Source organism: Solanum pennellii, chromosome 8 (genome assembly GCF_001406875.1).
Source record: "Solanum pennellii chromosome 8, SPENNV200".
Lineage (NCBI taxonomy): Eukaryota > Viridiplantae > Streptophyta > Magnoliopsida > Solanales > Solanaceae > Solanum > Solanum pennellii.
Genome location: NC_028644.1, coordinates 58,331,130 through 58,351,290, shown reverse-complemented (window position 1 = coordinate 58,351,290; position 20,161 = coordinate 58,331,130). Strand labels below are relative to the sequence as shown.

General features: G+C 35.9%; 2 protein-coding genes across 2 annotated transcripts; one reads left to right on the top strand and one right to left on the bottom strand.

Moving 5' to 3' along the window:
• Positions 1–816: 816 nt before the first annotated feature.
• On the top strand, positions 817–10,414 carry LOC107028413 (clathrin interactor EPSIN 1-like). Its single transcript, XM_015229468.1, has 11 exons — positions 817–1,037; positions 1,142–1,193; positions 1,843–1,922; positions 2,054–2,132; positions 2,327–2,410; positions 2,559–2,704; positions 2,810–3,031; positions 7,855–8,006; positions 8,692–8,888; positions 8,975–9,359; positions 9,938–10,414. Exons 1-11 carry the CDS (start codon positions 997–999, stop codon positions 10,141–10,143), a joined length of 1,644 nt encoding a protein of 547 aa, XP_015084954.1. The 5' UTR covers positions 817–996; the 3' UTR covers positions 10,144–10,414.
• Positions 10,415–10,473: 59 nt separating this feature from the next.
• Positions 10,474–19,893, bottom strand: LOC107028414. Its single transcript, XM_015229469.2, has 10 exons — positions 19,738–19,893; positions 19,110–19,288; positions 16,753–16,884; positions 16,616–16,666; positions 14,652–14,748; positions 13,306–13,352; positions 12,039–12,255; positions 11,266–11,395; positions 11,130–11,172; positions 10,474–10,803 (listed from the first exon to the last, which is right to left on the bottom strand). Exons 1-10 carry the CDS (start codon positions 19,772–19,774, stop codon positions 10,729–10,731), a joined length of 1,008 nt encoding a protein of 335 aa, XP_015084955.1. The 5' UTR covers positions 19,775–19,893; the 3' UTR covers positions 10,474–10,728.
• Between the last annotated feature and the right edge of the window lie 268 nt (positions 19,894–20,161).

Genomic DNA, 20,161 nt, shown 5'->3' with positions numbered 1-20,161 from the left:
ATTGTTTAACAAAAAAATACATTACAATAGATCATACACACACATTGTACTTTATATAATGAAGTTTTATTTTTTTTTTGTAAGAATTCAGTAAATATAATACATAATTTAGTAAGATGCAATAATTTTGATGTATTCATTGCGCTTTATTTATAATATTTTTTTTATGTGAATTCAATAGCTAAGATACATAAACTAGCAAAACACAATATTTTTGATGTGATCAAAATCAACCTTCATTGAATCTCAAAACACTCTTTAATAATATCTCTACAAGATAATAATATTTCACGATCCACCTATATTAATTAAGAGAAGTTTTAGTGTAACTTTTACCCAACATTTGAAACCCAACAATCAAAAATTGTATAAAATCAAGAGAAGTTTTGAAAATTCCGTTAAACTCAGCGCAAATTAATAGTTTCATTCTCAAACTAGGGAAAAGTATCTGATATATCCCTTAACTTTGTCATTTGGAGCTGATATACCCCTCGTTATAAAAGTGACTCATATATACCCCTACTTATAAACAAATGGCTCACATACACCTTTTTACTCATGTATGTGAGCAGTTTGTTTATAAGTAGGGATATATATGAACGGGTATATCAGCTCTAAATACAAAATTGAGGAGTATATCAGACCCTTTTCCCCTCATACTATTAACAGCCTTAGAAATATCTCTTTATTAATTTCATTTTCAAATTATACTTCTATAATAAAAGTTTGAAATCAGTTGCTATATAAGGTTGAGCCTTAACCCGCTATCAAATAACCCGTCAAGGTAATAACGGGGCAAATTTGATCCTTTTATTTAACCTTTTTAAAAAAACAGAGTAGCTATTTCTCTTTCTCTTGGCAAAGCAAGAGTTGAGAGAGATCTCATCGGCTTTATACTTTTTGAAGAGATCTCATCCTTTTTTCCTTTCAGTTTCAGATCTCTATATCTTTTTCCAGAATTTTGAATCAGGTTTCGCTTATTGGGTAGATTCAGCCATGGATTTCATGAAGGTCTTCGATCAAACGGTTCGCGAAATGTAAGCGCCAAGTTATCATCTTTTGCTTAAAGCTGTGAATCAGTAGTATCCACTTTTAATTTTGTCAAATCAATTAATTGTTTTATTGTGATAACTTTTATCAGAAAGAGGGAGGTGAATTTGAAAGTATTGAAAGTCCCTGAGATCGAGCAGAAGGTAAACAAAAAATTCACTTTTTCTTAGTATCTTGGTTGGTATTAGCTCATTGGGATTGTACAGTGACTGATTAATTAAGTAAAAGAACTAATTGCTCGAGGGAAGGACCTTTGAATGATGTACACTAGATTTTCTGAAGTAAAATTTGTGTTTTTATATTTGTTGAGTAGAAAGTGTAGAGAATAGTACTACAGGATCAAGGGACGGAACTAAGCTTAAGAATACGCAGAGAATCCTATGGGGTTGAACCATAGCAGTGAGATACAATGCTATAAGCATCTTATTTGGCCGGATCTAGGATCTCTGTCGTAATTGTTCCTCAGAATTCTATCTGCTGTTTGCTAATATTCTTAATTACCTACTTATTTGATCGTGTGTTAGAACCCAAAAAATGAAGTTTAGTGGGCTAAATGTCATCATGAAAGCATCACCAGAGTTGTGCTCTTTGCTATGCATTTTAACTTTGCATAGTTCAGGATTACTTTTTGGTCTAGGAAAATGCTGGCGAGTATCCTTATGCTAGGCTTCTTATATGAAATGAGGGGCGTGGAAATTAGATTGGATGTTAGGGCTTACTACTTTGGACTCTCCTCTTCTTTTTTTTTTCATTGGTTTGAAGGATGATGTGATTATTTCAACATGGTACTAGGTATTGGATGCTACTGATGATGAGCCCTGGGGCCCTCACGGTACTGCTTTGGCTGAGATAGCACAGGCTACAAAAAAATTGTACGAGTTAGCCATTGTATATTCTTGATTCAGTTGATTAATTATTTGTCTGCGTCTTTTAGTTTCAAAAAAAAAATATTATTTGTCTGCGTCTTTTCTTCAGCTGGTTGATCTATTTAGGTATTTTGCAGCTCCGAGTGTCAGATGGTCATGAATGTGCTCTGGACAAGATTGACTGAAACTGGAAAGAACTGGCGTTATGTCTATAAGGTAGAACTATACTTTTTATGGCATCAACTTTCATAGCTAAGAGAATCAAAACTTTAGCACTTCAAACAAAACAAAAAGATTGCAAAAAGTTAAGCTTCCAATGGTCATCTCTGTTGTCTCTTTCGAGTTTCTATTCTTATAACTTTTCAAACAATCTCTTATTTAAATAGTAATGGAATTAATTTTTGTACCAGTCATTGGCTGTTATAGAGTACTTGGTGGCGCATGGAGCTGAACGTGCAATTGATGACATCATAGAACATACCTATCAGATCTCTGTACGTGAAATTCATGTTATTTTCTCTTCTTCTTTTTCATTTTCCATCACCAATACATAGTGCTTTTTCCTAGTTTTACGAAACACATATGATAAAATACCCGTCCCTTTATATCTTACGTATTTATCGTTTCAAATTTTTGCTCAAGTCTCTCACAACTTTCGAGTATGTTGAGCCAAATGGTAAGGATGTGGGAATTAATGTGAGGAAGAAGGCGGAAAATGTTGTGGCATTATTGAATAACAAAGAGAAGATACAAGAGGTTAGGAGTAAAGCTACTGCAAATCGTGAGAAGTAAGTATATTATTTCAGGTCTGACTTTCATTTTGATTACTCAAGAGTACCTGAAAACTGTAGTTGCATAATTACATGCTGATGGTATCAGATGCCACCTTTTAGGTACGTTGGACTATCATCTTCCGGAATAACATATAAGGCAAGCTCTGCCTCTTTTAGTAGCAGCAGAAGCGGCTTACAGAGTAGTGAACGATATGGAGGTTTTGGAAATAAAAGCGATGGTGATTCATTTAAGGATAGTTATAATGAGAAGGATCGATATGATGAAGATAAGGTCGATCAAAGTACTTTTAAGACAAAGAAGGGATCCTCTCGCTATGGCAGGTCTGTACACCTGGCTCCATTAGCTTATTTATTTGTATCATTGAATTTTCTTAAAACAAGTGTAGCTGACTTCCTTTATCCTGCACTGACTTTATGCGATAGCTGATTATCCCCGAGGTTTTTACATGAAAAGGACTCACATTTGGTGTTACACTGAATGTGTTGTTGTTTTTGTAGACTCACATTTGGGGTTTATGGGTTTAAGACTGTTCATGCTTTCACGTAATTGCTGAACGTGTTAACTGATGATGCATAACCATTCAACTAACATACTATTTTAAAGCTGATTGCCAAAGAATGTAACATATATACCAGGAAAATGGCAAAAAATTACATTGCTGGTGGTGCATAAACTGAGGATATGTGTTACCATGTTCTCAGATGTTCATGTTGCTAGCACAAACTTTTGCTCTATGTAGTTTCTGCTTCTTCTAGAAAAAGAAAGTTCTCTGTCAAAACAAGCGTGAAGGGTGCTGTACTTTCTTGGGGATCAGGAGAGGGAGTTGGGGGTGGCGTGTGGTGTGGGAATAAGGATAAGTGCTGCTTATGGATCCTTTAGACTACACTAAAGTGTTATAGACAAATCTTACGGACCCTTTTAGCTACATTGAAGAATTAGAAATTGAGTAATGGGATGTCTGTGACAGATATTCACACATGAGTTACTGTTAGTAGAAGATTAGATACTTGTATATGAGTCCACATAATGTAGGATCCTTGTACTTTGATGTTCTTTTCTGTTTTGGTTGACATTTGCTCCATCTTCAGGAATTTGATTTTTTGATTGATGAGGGAACTACTTGCTTCTGTGAACTCTTTGATTTTTCCCTCACTTCTTCTGGAAATGAAGATGCGTTGGCAAAAAGTTGATGTTTAAGCCTAGAATCGTCTAGAATTAATATCAATTATTTGTGTAATTTGCTAAGATCTGCCATTTTAAGGATTTGTTAGATACCATATCTAGAACTTTTCTTGTCTATTATCTGCATTCTTATTTGTTGGTGAGAGAAATAGCAGGAATATGTGTTTGTAGTCTGTGGTGTGTGAGGGGTGATGTAGAATGAACAGCGTCTGCAGTGATATAGTGATCTTGTAAGATTAGAGAGACTAGATGGACAAGATTATGAGGAACTTTTTGTGGGAAAGTAGTAAGTATATGTGGAGGGCCTTCCCAGTTTTAAGGGGAGCGCCGAAGCAGAAAAAACCGACAAGGTCCCGCTTCATGCTTTAAGAAAAGCGCTTGCTTCATTGAAATGAAGCACAATTTAAAAGAAAAAATACCAAAATAAATAGAGGCAGAATATATAAGCATAAATTCATATTATGGATTGAAGTGGGGAATGATAGACATTCAAGGTTCCGGCAAGATGCTTGGATAGGTCACACACCACTGAAAATAAAATACCAGGACTTAAATGGATTTACCACTAACTCAGATAGCTTGGTCTCAGACTGTTGGAATGGTAGCACCTTGTGCATTAGCTTTAGAAGGAATTTCTTTGATTGGGGGATACATGAAGTGGCTCTTTTGTTGGGAGATTTGGACAATGTGGCTCTCAGTGTCAAGGCACCTGACAGTACCCTCTGACTAGGCGAAATGATGGGTTTTTCTTAGTTAGTTCATGCTACAAAACAATTAGTTGTTATAGGGGCAGCCCTTTTAGTTGACCATGGCAGCACTTGTGGAAGTCCAAGGCTCCTTACAAGGTTTGTTGCTTTATGGGGTCGGTTACTCACAAGGTGTTCCTGTCTGAAATCAATCTTCAGAAAAGGTGTGTCATTATGTAGTAGTTATGTGTAACAGTGAAGGGGTATTGCAGCATCTCTTTCTATATTGCTCACTAGCAAGTCAGTTATGGTTAACTGTTTTTTAACTTATTCAAGATACCACTGACCATGCCTGATTCAGTGAGGAAGCTATGGACCATCTAGAGTACTGAAGGAATTAGGAAGCCTGCTAGGAAGATTTGAAAAACAATATCAGCTTGTGTTTGCTGGATGTTGTGGAAAGAAAGAAATGCAAGATGTTTTGAAGGGAAAACAAATAAGGTGAATAAGATTGTCTTGCCTAAGGCTATGCAATATGACTTATTAGGATTTTTTCCTAGATGTTAAAGAGTAGGACCGAATCATTGCGAGAAGGCGCACACTAACTTAATTGCACCAACATTGAAATTAGAGAATCAAACGAAGTTTTGGAGGTGTGTGAGACACCCCTCGCGTGAACGGGTGCGTGTATGTGTACAACCAAATACTCGATAGAAAGTGCAAATGACTGTGTAGGGAAAGCAAAAACAAGTAGTGTTCAAAAACAATAAGGAACGCAAGTTTTGATTTGGCTTGTTACCTTTCAAACAAAACAACATATCATTTAGGTAAAGCTGAAAATAAACAAATAATCACAAATCTTAATCCTAACTTAAGTTTTCTGAGGTTAAAACCTAAGCAACTCTTGTATGATGTCTATATTTCCTATGCCTGCCATTGTATCTAAGAGCATTGATGCCTTAGAAGGAATTTCCTATGGCAAGGCAGTGAAGATATGAAGAAGTTCCATCTAGTTAAATGGGAGGAACTGACTGTGAGTAAGAATACATGAGGGCTAGGCATCAAGAACCTGAGGAAACAAAATCAGAGCCTAATGATGAAGTGGTTGTGGAAGTTTTCAAATGAAGATCACATGCTCTGGCAAGAAGTAATCACAGCAAAATATGGTATGGAAGATAAGTGGATGACAGAAATGGTAAGTACTCCATATAAATGCACTGTTTGGAGGGCAATTAGAAATTTATGGCAGTCCTATATCATAGAACCAGGGTAGAAGTGGGAGATGGTTTAAAGTTATCCTTCTGGGAGAGGACAAATGGAATGGGGCAGTTCCAATGAAACAATTGCATCCTGAATTATTCATCTTATGCAAACATCAACAGGCCACTGTTACAATGTGGACTGGAGAAGGATGAACTCAGTTCCTTAGGAGGAACCTCCATGATTGGGAGATAGACTAAGTGACAGATTTTTAAGATTTCGTAGCCTCATTTGGCAACCTCTTACGATTTGGAAGAATGACACCAACGGTTAATTCACAATAAATTCTATTTATTAGGAACTCAACAAGAATGCAGGACAGGAGACAGATTGGCCATGGAAGATGATGTGGAAACCAAAGGCACCCTACAAAGTAAACTGCTACACGTGGTTGTTGACAAAAGAAGCAGTTTTGATGCATGAACATTTAAGCAAAAGAGGCTATTAGTTGGCTTCTAGATGTACTTTATGTGGACAGCATACAGAGACAATTAACCATCTTTTTTTGCACTGTACATGGACATAACAGTTATGGAAAATGTTCATCTGTCTAAAGGGGATAAGATGGGTGAAACCAGGGAGCATTAAAGGAGTTCTAAGCAGCTGGAATAGAGATGGCAATGCTTCAGATAAGTAGAAGAGATGGAAACTTGTCTCAGCATGCATTTGGTGGACAATTTGGAAAGAGAGAAACAACATGAGTTTTGAGAATGTGTAGAACAGCTTACAGCAGATCAAAATGAATTGCTTTGCTCTTTTTTATTTTTGATGTAAAGAAAATATATTAAGTAGGACAGAAGACATCTTTGATGTGCTAGATTGTTTATAGGTAGCAGTTTAGATTTAGACTGTCTTTCTCTCTAAGTTGTAACACTTTTGAAGGGGAGGTTACACTTCTGTTGTAATATAAATGTGGATGTATAGACTAAAGTTACCAGTTTCAGAATAAAATAAAAAATCACACCTGGTTGCTGGCATAGACCATCCTAGTCCTACCATGTCCTAAAAGAGTTGCCACAGTCTTATAGGGCAGTGTAGAAACATATACCTTTTCTCTGGCTGCACGCCTGCGCCACACAAACAACATCTAGAGCTAGGGATGGCAATGGGGCGGGGGCAGGGCAGGTTGAGCTTAACTCGCCCCGCCACATTTCCATCCTATCTAGAGCATATATGCCATCCCCTTCCTTAAGTTTTCCTGAGTGAGCATGCTTCTCTTGCTGCAAGCCAAACATAAAAATTATAAGGGGCCTTGCTCTTCCAGATGAACTTCCATGGCCACAGGTCAGATTGTGAGATTTGCCTAATCTGGTAGTCTAGGCATAATTGACAGTGTAAACTCCGTCACTGCCAGATTTCTAGCTCAAAGTATTCTCAGATTCTTCGAAACCTTGAATGATTCCAAAATCTTGAACAGATCTACAGCTCTTTCCCAATTCGCAATCATGTAATAATCTTCTAACAGTGATATCCCATCCTTGTACATCTTTAGTTGATTAAAGGTTTGCATCTGGTAGAGTAGCAATGTTGTAGAAATCAGGGAAAGAGAGAACCATTCCCAAGTCAGTTTCATGCCATAGGAGAATTTTTCTCCTATTACCTACTTTTTAGCTGACATTTCTAGCAAGAGGTGACCACAATGATCTGATAGCTTTCCAAACTCCAACCCCACTGGGGCAATTTACAGACTTTTGAATAGGTTGCTCCTTGGTCTAACCATGCTTGCTTTTGGCTCTCAAATTTGTGCCTTTTTCTGTCCCTTTATATTGAAAAGGTGTGTTTTTTCTGTCCCTTCATTTTAAAAAAGGTGTTTTTTTTTTCTGTTCTTCATACTTTAAACTGCAATACAGAGCTTGTATGAACTTTAGTTCCCTCTTAATTTATATCGTAGATAAACTTTAGCATTGCGTCGACTTAAGTTCAAAACTTGAAATAAGCTGTTTTTTCATGACTGAGTAGATCTCTTGGGTGTTTTAACATGTGTCTCATTTTGCTTAACTTGATGACATCTGTAGCAAAGTTCAAGATACTGTTTCTGCTAGTGGATCAAAGATGATTAAGAAGGTAGGTGAGCCTGAAAAATCTTCTTCACAGAGCTCAACTGTACCATCAACCAATTACGAGGAAGATTTTGACGATTTTGATCCTCGGGGTACTTCAAGTTCTAGTAAGTATCTTTTGAGGTTTCAAAGAGATTCAATTTGCAGTCTTCTATTTTGTGCTTCATAGGAGGGTCAGTTCCGTTTAACATGTTTTATGTACAAAGATTATCTGTAAGTTCACAGATTCAAAGGTATGGGCCAAATAACATCTTTATATTTGCCCCTGCATGGGGTTGGGTGTGCGTACAAATTACACTATCGAAAAAGGGGTAGTAGCAGAAGTCATGTGGGTATGCCAACAAATTACGCTTTGGGGGTTTGTTCTTTTTGAATTAGGTAAAACATTGTAAGTGCTGTTGGTTGGCTAAAGTCTGACAAGTTCCCGTATCTAGCTGTCCTATTATACCAGTTACAGCGATGAAGGAACTAGGGCATATTAATATCCTAGTCGAAGAAAACAACGAATTATTATTCAATTTTTAAGACATTTATTTGATACAGGAGACATCTATCTTTACATTAGATCATTGCGTAGAAGTTTAGGTTTTTTGGATGCACCAAAAGTAAAATTTGTGTCATAAATCTCTTGGGTGGGGTATGGGATAGGGGTAATAAACGCCCATTGAATGGGAGCACATATGTGTGGTCGAAAGGAAACCATTGAGGTCCTAATCCAATGTAGAATGCAACTTACACCTTGATTTCTTATTTTTGTTTCGAAATTTACTAAGTTATTTGGTGGTCGAACAGAGCCTTCTGCAGGAAGTTCTAACCAAGTAGATCTATTTGGGCAAGATTTGCTCGGTGACCTCTTGGATGTACCAACACCTGCTCCAACTGCTACATCTACAGTGAACACTAATCCATCGGAGGTTGATTTATTTGCTGATGCCACCTTTGTATCAGCAAAACCTGAAACTGAAACGGGTGTAACTTCCCAAACTCCAGTAAGAATCCATCCATCACCTTGAAAAAAATCTTACTCTGAGTATTGGTTGGTTAGTTTTCAAGTAGCCATTTCTATTTTCTGCAGATGGGTGTGGATCTGTTTGCCTCCCAGCCTGCCCCTTCAGCTGCAGCTTCAACAATAGATTTCTTCGCTGCACCGGATCCTGTTATACAGTCTGATAACAAATCCTCAAAGTCAGACCAAATGAATATCAACATTGTTGATCCATTTGCTTCAGTTCCACTAAATACTTTTGATAACTCTGACCCTTTTGGTTCATTTGTTTCTCATAAACCTGTACCTTTCCCCGATGAAAATACTAGCAATGGCGGGAATCATGATGCTCGTGACAAAGTAAGCAAATTGTCTGTTGAAGCTAAAACACCAGCGAAGAACACATTTCAAGTCAGGTCTGGAATATGGGCTGATTCATTGAGCCGTGGGCTGATTGATCTGAATATAAGTGCACGTAAGTTCTGAACATCACTTAGATTTCTGTTTAATGTTGATTATCATGTGTGCTGTTGGTATTTATATTTAGTGGCGTGTGTTGTTTTTTCATAAAACATTGATCCTGGAGGTGTTAAGCATCAAGTTGTATCAGAGTCTTATAGTTGCTGGATTTCTTAAAACTAAACTTAGAAAAATTGCACCTTGGTTTGCCCTATTGATTTCAACATACATGTCATAAATGAGTCCATTGAAAAATTTTTGGTGCAACTTTCAGTGACCTAGTGGATGTAGTCAGATTAACGAGTCATTAATTGGATACTCGACAATGTCAATATAAGGTCAGCCTAGTAGCAATGCAGAACAGTTCTTGTCTTGTTTCCCAACACACCCGTCTCCCAAAAGATGGTTTGAATTGTCCCTGCTGAACATAGATCCTTATCAGCTACATGAATTTAGCCAATTGTAATTTGATGGTTTGACCAAACAGGTGCACAAGATGTAACGTTTTAAATGAAAAAAAAAAAATACTATACTGAAGCTTTATGCTACCTGATGGAACTAAATCTGTTTCCCCCCCTACCCCTAAACTTGCAGCCAAAAAGGTTAACCTTGCAGATGTTGGCGTAGTGGGAGGATTGACTGACGGATCAGATGAGAGAGAAAAAGGGCCAACTTCTTTTTACAGTAGCAAAGCAATGGGTTATGGCAAATCTGGTTTTCCATCAGCAGCAACAGCTGGAGATGACATATTTTCAAGTCTCAACACACAAAACTATCAGTTTGGCAGTTTCCAGAAGTGAATAATTGCAACTCATATTTGGTCAAGATATTCATTTGTGAGCTTTGACGATTGGATTGGAGACACTACATTGTGATTCTGTAAATTAGGAAAGTGACCAAACCAGCAACTATTTCTATGCTGATATTATCTTGTTTTGGTTTTTCTTCCCCCCTACTCTAAGGAGCTTGTATTCAACTTTTCAAATCATATCGTATAAAGCTTGTCTCATGTAACAAGAATAATCAGCACTTAACTCTACAGGTGGCAGCAATATATATTGATATTTATAAGCGCAAATCTTCATTTAATTGCGGTGCGATTGAACCTATTATATATCCAAGATTTCTAATGCTGAAAATAAATAATTATCTTAGAAAGAAGATTAAAGATTACTGAAATTTCTCATCATCCTTCCCATTCCCTCATTATTTTCAGTCCAGTAGCTGAAACAATGTCACTAACAGGTGGAGCACATCAAGTTGTACATTGTAGCCACCACCAAACTTCTTATTTATGATACAATGAGGGTCTCTATATGTATTTGCCTTTTCTTTTTCTTGTCTTGATCTAAAGATACAATATAAATCCTGCAACAACTCTCTGATCAGAAATCTAGCAGTTTCCCCATTAGAATAGCTTGGGCTTTTCTGGCTTGCTTTTGTGGTCCAATGATGAAAACCTGCACCAAAGCAATCCTAAGATGAGACAAGTACTTCGACAGCAATTGGAAATACTTTAAAGAAGAAAAAAAGAGCAACCCAAAAGTAATAAAATCTAGTCAACAACTTTGCAGAAACAGTAGTTAAGGTGGAAAGTCAAAACTATCTACAATTTTGCAACCAACCACCTGAGGATCTAAAATGGTGCACAGTGAACTTGGTTGCATGGTCTTGTTTTAGTTACTAAAAGAGAAACAGCATGTCTACCAAATATTTTTGGTGGAAAAAGACAATATCAAGAGGTGCGAATACAATAGCATTCAATGTTTGACAACATAGCACTAACCTTATCAGGAGGACCTTTAGCACCTCCTATGAATATTTCAGCACTGCAAATGATAAGATTTAGTCAAATTGAAGGGGAGCTTTTACCCTCGATGGGCATTAAAGCACACATTAAAAGCTGAAGAAAAGAAACATACTCGCATGACTGCTTTATCGACAATATAGAAGCTCCCCTTCTGCCAATAACACGTCCCATTTTCCCCGGGGGAACATCAACAACAGACAAAACTTCTTCTTCAAGGATACTTCCGTCAGCAACAATGTTTTCTGCAATCACAACCCACCTAATATTAGTAAGTTCTCTCTAAAGGTACAAGCATAACACTTTCATCTGGGACAGAATTTCTTTAGTCCGAATTCTGCACCCCATCAATGGCAGATTTAGATGCATGTCTGCGTTAGTCATGTAAAACAAACATCTGCATGGTTCTTGAACTGAACAACTTATGAGACATCATTGCTTTATCAAGTTAAATTTTCATGACAACCATTAATAGAGGTTTCACAATTTCAACCTCAGGACTAGACAATTTTAAAATTGGTGTTTCATAAAAAGGTACATACAAATTTCTTGCCTTTTAGAACCCAATACAGCTTTTACCAGCATACTTGCTATAGCTGTCTATATGCTTCAATCAATCAAATAGGCCTCAGGTCCAGATTAGTTGAAGTCATCCATATTAATCCTTCATATCCACTTCACTCAATTCAGATCCACTCCAATACTAAATAAATTTATCTTTCTAAGACAAACTGGTGGTTCTAAATATCACATTACTCCTATACACTTATAGGCTCGAAAGATTAGATTCATTTCCATGAGATAAACCATAGATGGTTTTTATATTTACAGCAAGCTTAGGGTTGAACAAAACCAGCCAATACTGAGAGAGACAGGGAAGAAATATACCTGGAATCGGAGGTAGAGGCGGCCAGTCTGCAAAATGATTGTCATTGATGCAGAAACAGCGACAATAGAGGGCGCCACGGACAGCTAGGTTCCATAAGGACTTGCCATTCAACTTTTGCACCATCTTATGGTATATATGGAGAAGAAATCGGACATCATCTGCAGCAGCACGGATCATCTGTTCAGACAATGGCCTATATGTCCAATACTTGGGGTCCTGGAAATGTGAAAGACATAATTAACCAGAGAAAGTTTAAGCAGATTTAGTGACTGGAAAACTTAAAAAATATAGATATTCAAGGAAAGAAAAAGAAATGAAAACAGTATAGTAATTCTACTCCTATTTGTATATTTGAAGGTTTAATGGAAAACAGGCTCGGACAAATAATTCATCAGCTGAACGATCTCACAGTTGACCAACTAATTTATCTAACTCATCAGAATTTCTCTTACATGCTACTATTTGACACTTACATAATGCCACTGGATGAAATGAGAAAAACATAGTTGAGACAAATGACAACTTTTCCCAGAGTAATGAAGGGAATCCAGACAACATGAGAAAGATTCTTCCATCTTTTAGCCACCATAAAAACTAACCAGGAGAGAGAGATCACAAAACAGAAGGAGACATAGAACCTCTTGCTTTTCTTTTGGCTAGGATCTTTGGCACAAGTAGGAGAATCTTACTACTCAACATGTGAAAGAACACATCTCCAATTATTTTCTTAGGCAAGTAGATAAAAGGAGACAAACTTGGGGTGTTCATTTCCATCCTTCTAATTTCGTAGTTGGCTCTCCAAATTGAGGAGCAAAATGTTGACAAAGGCCAGCCCCCCCCCCCCCCATTTTCCGCTTAGAGGCTGAAGTGCTCATATTAAGTCTCTAACTACGGAAAAAGAATCCATCTTTTTCATTGACATACCCGTAGGAATGGGTGTGATTTGGTTATGGGTACTTCATGCAAATTCTTCGAGATACACTAAAAATCAGTTTTTTTCTTTAAAAAAAAAAGCTCCACATACCCATATCAGTTATCTATGCACACCCAAATCAACTACATACCCGTAAACAATCCATGTAAGCAATGAACATGTTCGAAACAATTTAATCCAAGAAGAGTAATACATAGGTCTCTAATGTAAATATAGCTACGCAAGGACACAATTTAATCCAAGAAGAGTACAACAAAATGTAAGCAATGAACATGTTCGAAACAAGAAAAACAACTATTCTTTGCTGATGTGCAAGCAAAATTTTGACTAACCTGTCTTAGAAGAACTCTTACTTCTTCTTTCTCATCATAAGATACTCCTGTCCAAACAAGCAAGAAAATAATCAGTTCCCAGTTTCCACAAATCAAATCTAAATCTGCTCAAAACTTACACCAAAGTAGAGAAGCACTAAGTTTAAGACATAAACACAAGAGAACACTAAATACTGCACCAAACTCAAACTGTTCCTATCCTTGCAGCTGCTTTAGTATGGGTATAAACTATAAAGAACACAAAGAGTAAAGGTTCATTTCTGTGAACAAGTTATACTAGGATAATTATTATATGGGGATTAAAGTACAGGGATCAAACAATGACGGGATTATTTAGTGGATATACTTTTATTGGTAGATATTTAGTTCATTGGACTAGAAATGGGATATTAAAAGGTATAACATAAAACTACAAATTTGGATGAGGAATTACATTTTGACCATAACTGGATACAAAGAAATGAGTATCAGATAATTTATTGGTCTTACTATAGATTTAAGACTTGTTATGCCTTCCATCAGGCCCTTCACCAAGCCAAAAGAACATAGAATACTCATACATCAGGATTTCTCCTACAATATAGTCCCCCCTACTGATGAAGAAATAAGAAGAATCTGTGGGGAACAATTTTTTTTATGAGCTGCTAAACAGCAAAAGAAATATATGTGTTAGTCTGCATTGCAAGTCGAAGATCCCATTTTCTAGAGAAGTATGCAGAAAATTCACAGGAAGTGACAGCAAATAAAACGGATACGCCTACTCTTGTAAGCTGGTTGGTGCATTTGAAAGTGGAACAAACACAAAGAGCTGGAATGCTAAAGATCAGGGCCAAAATATCAAGATCCTCAAGCTCGCAGATGACATCAATTTAAGCGAAGGGAAGAAAAAGTGAAATTTTCAAAATTGTAAAAAAAATGTTATTAAAGAGTCCGAAAAACATTACAACAACAACATACTCAGTATAGTCCAAAAAACATTAAATCCAACAAAAAAATCCATAGGCAATAAAGCCACACAGTATAGTATTAAGGGATACCAAACAACTTGAATACAAGCTCCAGTTGATGGAACTCATAAAATTTCAGGATAGTTACATTCTTTTAGAAGGCAGCATGGTAGGTGTGATAATTTTAGTTCTGCTAATGAGGTTAATATTTCTACCTAGGAACTTGTCATCTAATTTATAGGAAAAGGCATTCATAAACATGATTGTTTCCACTAGATGTTATGTTTCCTTCATCCTTGCTTTCAAGCTCATATCGATGCAGCAGAATCCACAGAACAGGGTTGCAAAATTTCAAGCCACACGTAAGCAAGAAAAGATTTAAAGCAGAAAGATCAATACCACAATAACGTGGGTCAGCAAGTAGACCAACAAATGATATGTGACAATCTGGGACCCGTGCCTGTCCTTCTTGTTCATTGATCAAAGAATATGCAATCTGCTTGAGGGGAGAGTAGAAACGTTAACAATCCAAGTATATCAAACTTGTCATAACCATAATACTCCCCATTTATCACTTCCAGACAAATAAACCCTAGCTAAAGTCAGCTAACATAATATCAATATTGAATTTATAAAAAGAATGGACATGCAAAGGAACATATTTTGGGAAATAAAACAGAAAGACAAGAGAACAAGTGATGAAAGATGTGACTCGTTTAATCCTCTATGTTTTTTTGAATCAGTCAATTCAATACACATAACATGCAACAACCATTAACCACATCACCTACCAGTTGGGAAGAAGAAACTAACTTGAAACATTAAGAATAAAGAAGAGATTGAGGAAAGAAAACTAAATGAAGGGCCCCTGTGGTGAATAGGAACAAACCAAACATAATTGGATTGACTGAAAATTCAAGTTTTAAATTTTACCCTTCATGATACTTGGTAGTAAGGCAGTAGTGCAATTTAAATAGGCTCCTCATAAAGCGGCCGGTATCATCTTACTTTACAGTTTAGTATATTCCAAGAACAATGTCACTTTCTACATGTAGTAACTCTCTAATTTCAAGAATCCCGCATGACATGTTTAAGATCACAAGATTCAACAGTCTCCTTCGCTTTCTTAAACTCTATGCCTAGTCAAACTAAAACACAGTGAATTGGATGGAATAAAATTTTTATTAATCATAGGGCTTTATAGTCACTTGTAAGCAGAAAGCCTGCAGAAAATCTGAGAAAATATTCAAACAATTAAAATGTCTCAACAACCTAAGATATCATACAAGAAAATAGAACTTTGACGAAGTAATAGATTCCTCATACAACTAGACAACTAATTATTCAACCAAAATTATAGTCAAAACTCCTCCTTTGCTTTATTTGCTTCAGTCTACAAATGTTGTTCCTCCTTGATTGGTGATTTTTTACTGTTCTTGAGAACTGAGGAATTGCAAGGGGGTGGTAGTAATAAGAGTTTATCTTCATCACAACTTTCATAAATCATAGGCTTACAAATAAGACTTCATTTCACAAATGAATTTGACATTTTCACCAGTGAAGGTTTGTGGAGCATTCAATGAAAAACTGTTGCTTGCCATGTTGAAAAATATGGTTAAACGAAATAAGGTATGAGTTTAAATTGGTTCTTCTTGAGTAAAAACTCACACATCCTATGATATAAATTGAGGCTCTGCAATCGTGTTGGTTTTTTTTTTATAAAGATGGAGCAATAAGGAGGTTGAAAATATGTTTAAAAGTTTGTCTCTTAATTTGTTTTATTAACCATTGGATTTTAATAGCCATTTGAAAACAGAAAATCTGCAGAATAATATAACCAAACAACTAATAAGTCTCAACATATCAAACAAAAGTTTAAACTTGTACAACTAGATTTCTAATGACGATTCTAATGAATAATCCATCAATGACAAAGTAGTGGACAAAGTCTACAACTGAACAACTAAGTATTCTAGAAAAACTGTAGCAACAAATACAACATCCAATAATTCCTTTCACAAATCATGTGACCTACTCTTTGATCATCCTCCAAATATTCTCGACTACTTTCAGTATCAACAAACTTGTCTATGTCCGATATTCAAACTATATAAATGACCAATACATAGCATTAGCTCTAGTTTTTTCTTTCAACAAACATGTCAATCTATATACATCTTAACGTCTTACTTATAACATATACTACTAATAATATATACTACTAATAATTGTACTAACTCTACTTTCAACAAACTGCTCCAGCTTCATACATTTCAAGTTTTCAACTATTTTCAAAACACATCTTAAACTAACGGCATGTGTAAATTAAGTATACTGAGAAAACTTCAATTGAGAATTCTTGCCTGTGTATCCACAACATTGTGCAACTTTATGCCAAACTGAAAATACAATGCCTGAAAGAAGAATGAACAAGTAAATTAAACATGCTACAATGCTTCATAATACAAAATTTGAAAAACAGAAGAAATCAATAAGAGACCTCACTATCTCTTTTGCAATCATGAATAACTTTTGTGATGTAGTTAGACTCGAGTGCAGGCTTACAAGCTTGGACGACTGCCTCCCCGCCTTGAACAGCATCAACCAGATATATTGCATCTGGAAAGGAAAACTGCACAAACAAAAGTTTATCAACTGGAAGCTTCTCTTTTTTTCTTGGGTTGGATAAGTGTTAGCAACTGAAAGCATTATGAACACCAGGTTAGGCTGCAAATAACATTTTTGTTTTGATCTAAAATAAGCTAAAGAAACAAGCGGGAAAATTTAAAAGCAAATCTGAATATGATGATTAAGCCTCCAATCCACCAGACAAGAACAAAAGAAATTAGACACAAGGATTCAGAGGCCCAATTACTTAAAAAATCAAAGTCTTGAAGGCAAGGCTACAAGCACAAGGATTAAATTTAGCACAAGGCACATTTAAAATTACTTTTAAGAACTCCCAAAATATACTTAATCCAATCTAAATGACTCAATTTGACTAATATGATGATTTGGAAGAATTAACATTTTAACATGTAATTAGTTTAAGGTATGTCTAACAATAGCTTTGACTTAGTATGAAAGTCAGGTACTATGTTAGAAAGATATCACATCAATGCTAGAAAAGCCACAGTATTGCCTATCAACCAATAATAGTTGAATACAGTAAATTTATAATGAATTCTTGGAGACAGTTAAAGAGGGGGGTAAAGTCAATTGAAACAAACCAAAAAGGCAGTGGAAGTTAACTGCATTAGGAACAGTTGTAACTTGCATAAAAGTAAACATTGGAAATGCAGGGAATACAAAAGTAGCTAGAGAAGAAGGAAACGAGTAATAAGATCATCAAAAAGAATGCATGCTGCCACCGCATCATGAGATTTTTTCAAATTTAGAATAAGAAAGTCAGACCAATGCAAAACTGGCAACATAAATGCTTAATAGCAGCAAGTTACACTTTTTAAGGCATGTAGGTACTCTAACCCCAGCACTTCACACTCATGTAAGTTGAGGATTGACTCTAATAATATCCACATCCCTTTTTTGTCATCCACTAACTTTCCTCCTTGAACCTACTTTTGTCATAATTTTCGGTATAGCAAGATTTTCTGAAATTCATAAAATTGCAAGCCTAATGGTTCCACTTACCAGCAATTATTTTTGGGTAAATTTGGGCAGAAAGAAACCGAAGATGTTTCATGGTTTATCAACTCCAACATTTTGTTGGAACTATCTCACTCCTGTATATAGTGCTCACTACTTTTCTAGATTTTGCTAGCTCCCTGATCTTAGCTTAGATATTCTGTACTGGAGCTATTATCCAACTCTTTCTACTCGCTGCATCTTCTTGATGCATTTAAATGAAATTCTCTTCATCAATAAAAGAAAGGAAAATGTAAAGCCTAAAGGAATTCAGACCAATGCAAATCTGGCTATATAAAAGCGTTATCACATCAAATACACTTCTGAAGGCATGTAAGTTCTCTAATCCCACCAACTCTCCACACTACCCCATTCGTCAAAGCAAAGGATTGACTTCTAAAAATAGTGATCTCCCTTTCTCCTTCCTTCACTAAAAAATATCCTCTATCATCTCTCTTCGTCACATTTTTCAAGTGCTTACTCTTCAGTCCACAATTGGATGTTCCTTCAAGTGAGGGTAAAATGAGTGAGAAAAGAAAGGAAGAAGATCCAACGATACTAGCTGTGATATCTCAATGTTGAACATGATGAAGATGTCAATTCTCATATTTGTCGTCGAATTCATCTATTCTCTTCCTTCTCTATCAAACATAAAATCTCCTAAACACACAGCAGATCACAGATGAAAACAGCCAGAACAGACTACTCACAATGACCACCTTAATTACATTGCCTGCATATGTAATGACATCTTAGACCACCATGAGACAGTATACGAGGTAAGAATGCCAGCCTAATCATTCCCTCCCAAACTAGGATTACCACATAAAGTAAAATGGAACTTTTGAGCAAAACACTAAGTTTGAACTCTACATTACAAGCTCAACTCTGTAAATATGGCTTTTGCACTGCCCCAAGTGCTTTCAATAGCAATGTTACCAGTTTAAAAAAAAATAAAAAATTACAAACTCAACAATTCAAAGGCTTACCAGGTCCATGAAAAGTATGACCATTAAATTTAGTTAAGCAATTTCATTAATCTAGAGCTGTATGGATTACAACTTCTCCAAGGGTTCTTGGAACCTCTTTTCACTAACCTCAAAATATTTCATAATTGTAGACCATTTAACACCACACTTGAACTTAAATGAGAAATCTAATTCGAAATTTTAAGGCAGAATAACACTATGTATATTCAGATTCTGAATTTACCTGCATAATACAGAGAGTCCCATGGCGACAAAGATCAACACCCTCACAATCAAAACCAATCACCAGTTGTGTCTCAGCAGAAGGTTCCAAGAATTCAACAGGTAGTTCAGATGGATTAGTGACAACATGGATTGGCACTGTAGAAAATTGTGCCTCTTCTTCCCCTTGGATTTTTTCACCTAGGAAGACCAACATCAAATAACATTCAGTTTTCATTTCACATCCTCCTTTAATTTTCCTTTTACTTATGACAAAATTTTAGGTCAAATACCACATGCCATTGTTACTCATAGCTCGGAATATATCTATACAACCAAGAATCACATAAAAATAGGAAGTATAATGGTTAAACAATGTGCTGCATCTATACTAAAACAGGTAAAAACAACCAGCAATTGAAATAGTTAATAAATCTCCATTAGAAAAACATAGAAACTTCGAACTTGCCTATATCCATTGATGCAAAACTAATGCGACCACAAAAAGTAGTAGAAAACGCATGAAAGTAAAAACCTAATTTCATGAAAATGGAGAATGTAACGCCCAAGAAATCCAAAAAAAAAAAAAACAACAGAAAAACAAAGAGATTTTGATCGCTAAAACGATGAATTTAAGGGATGATGATTACCAGGGTCAGGAGGCAAAGCTTGTTGAGTAGACGCCATGTGATCGGAGCATCCAAGCAGATCGGCAAAAGTTTTCAGAGGGAAATATTCATTTCTTTTTGTTTCTGTTGATGTGTAAAGTTGGTTATATTTATATTATTAGAATCTTGAATGAAGATTTGTCTTGGTGTGAATCTTGTTGAAATTAAGGGATGGTCTAATTAATCACTTTTTCCTTATTTTACTTGTAGATTAAGTAGTCTTAAATTCAATTGTTGACCTATTTTCTTTTGATTTGAATATTTGAGTAATTTAATATTTGGCCGAACTCATAAAAACATCTCTAAACTTGTTGAGTTTTTACCTTTAGATATTTTAACTATGTTATTTTCCTATTGAGTCATTGAACCACACATAATTTGTTCCTTTTGAACACTGTTGATGGAT

What these genes read in the sequence shown, in the direction of transcription:
- LOC107028413 (XM_015229468.1), top strand. Translation starts at nt 997, where the DNA reads ATGGATTTCATGAAGGTCTTCGATCAAACGGTTCGCGAAAT. An exon ending in AACATACCTATCAGATCTCT is followed by an intron (nt 2,411 to 2,558) that starts GTACGTGAAATT and finishes TTTTTGCTCAAG; the next exon opens with TCTCTCACAACTTTCGAGTA. An exon ending in GTGTAACTTCCCAAACTCCA is followed by an intron (nt 8,889 to 8,974) that starts GTAAGAATCCAT and finishes TATTTTCTGCAG; the next exon opens with ATGGGTGTGGATCTGTTTGC.
- LOC107028414 (XM_015229469.2), bottom strand. Translation starts at nt 19,774, where the DNA reads ATGGCGTCTACTCAACAAGCTTTGCCTCCTGACCCTG. An exon ending in ATTGCAAAAGAGATAGTGAG is followed by an intron (nt 16,667 to 16,752) that starts GTCTCTTATTGA and finishes TTCTTCTTTCAG; the next exon opens with GCATTGTATTTTCAGTTTGG. An exon ending in TGCTGACCCACGTTATTGTG is followed by an intron (nt 13,353 to 14,651) that starts GTATTGATCTTT and finishes TTGTTTGGACAG; the next exon opens with GAGTATCTTATGATGAGAAA.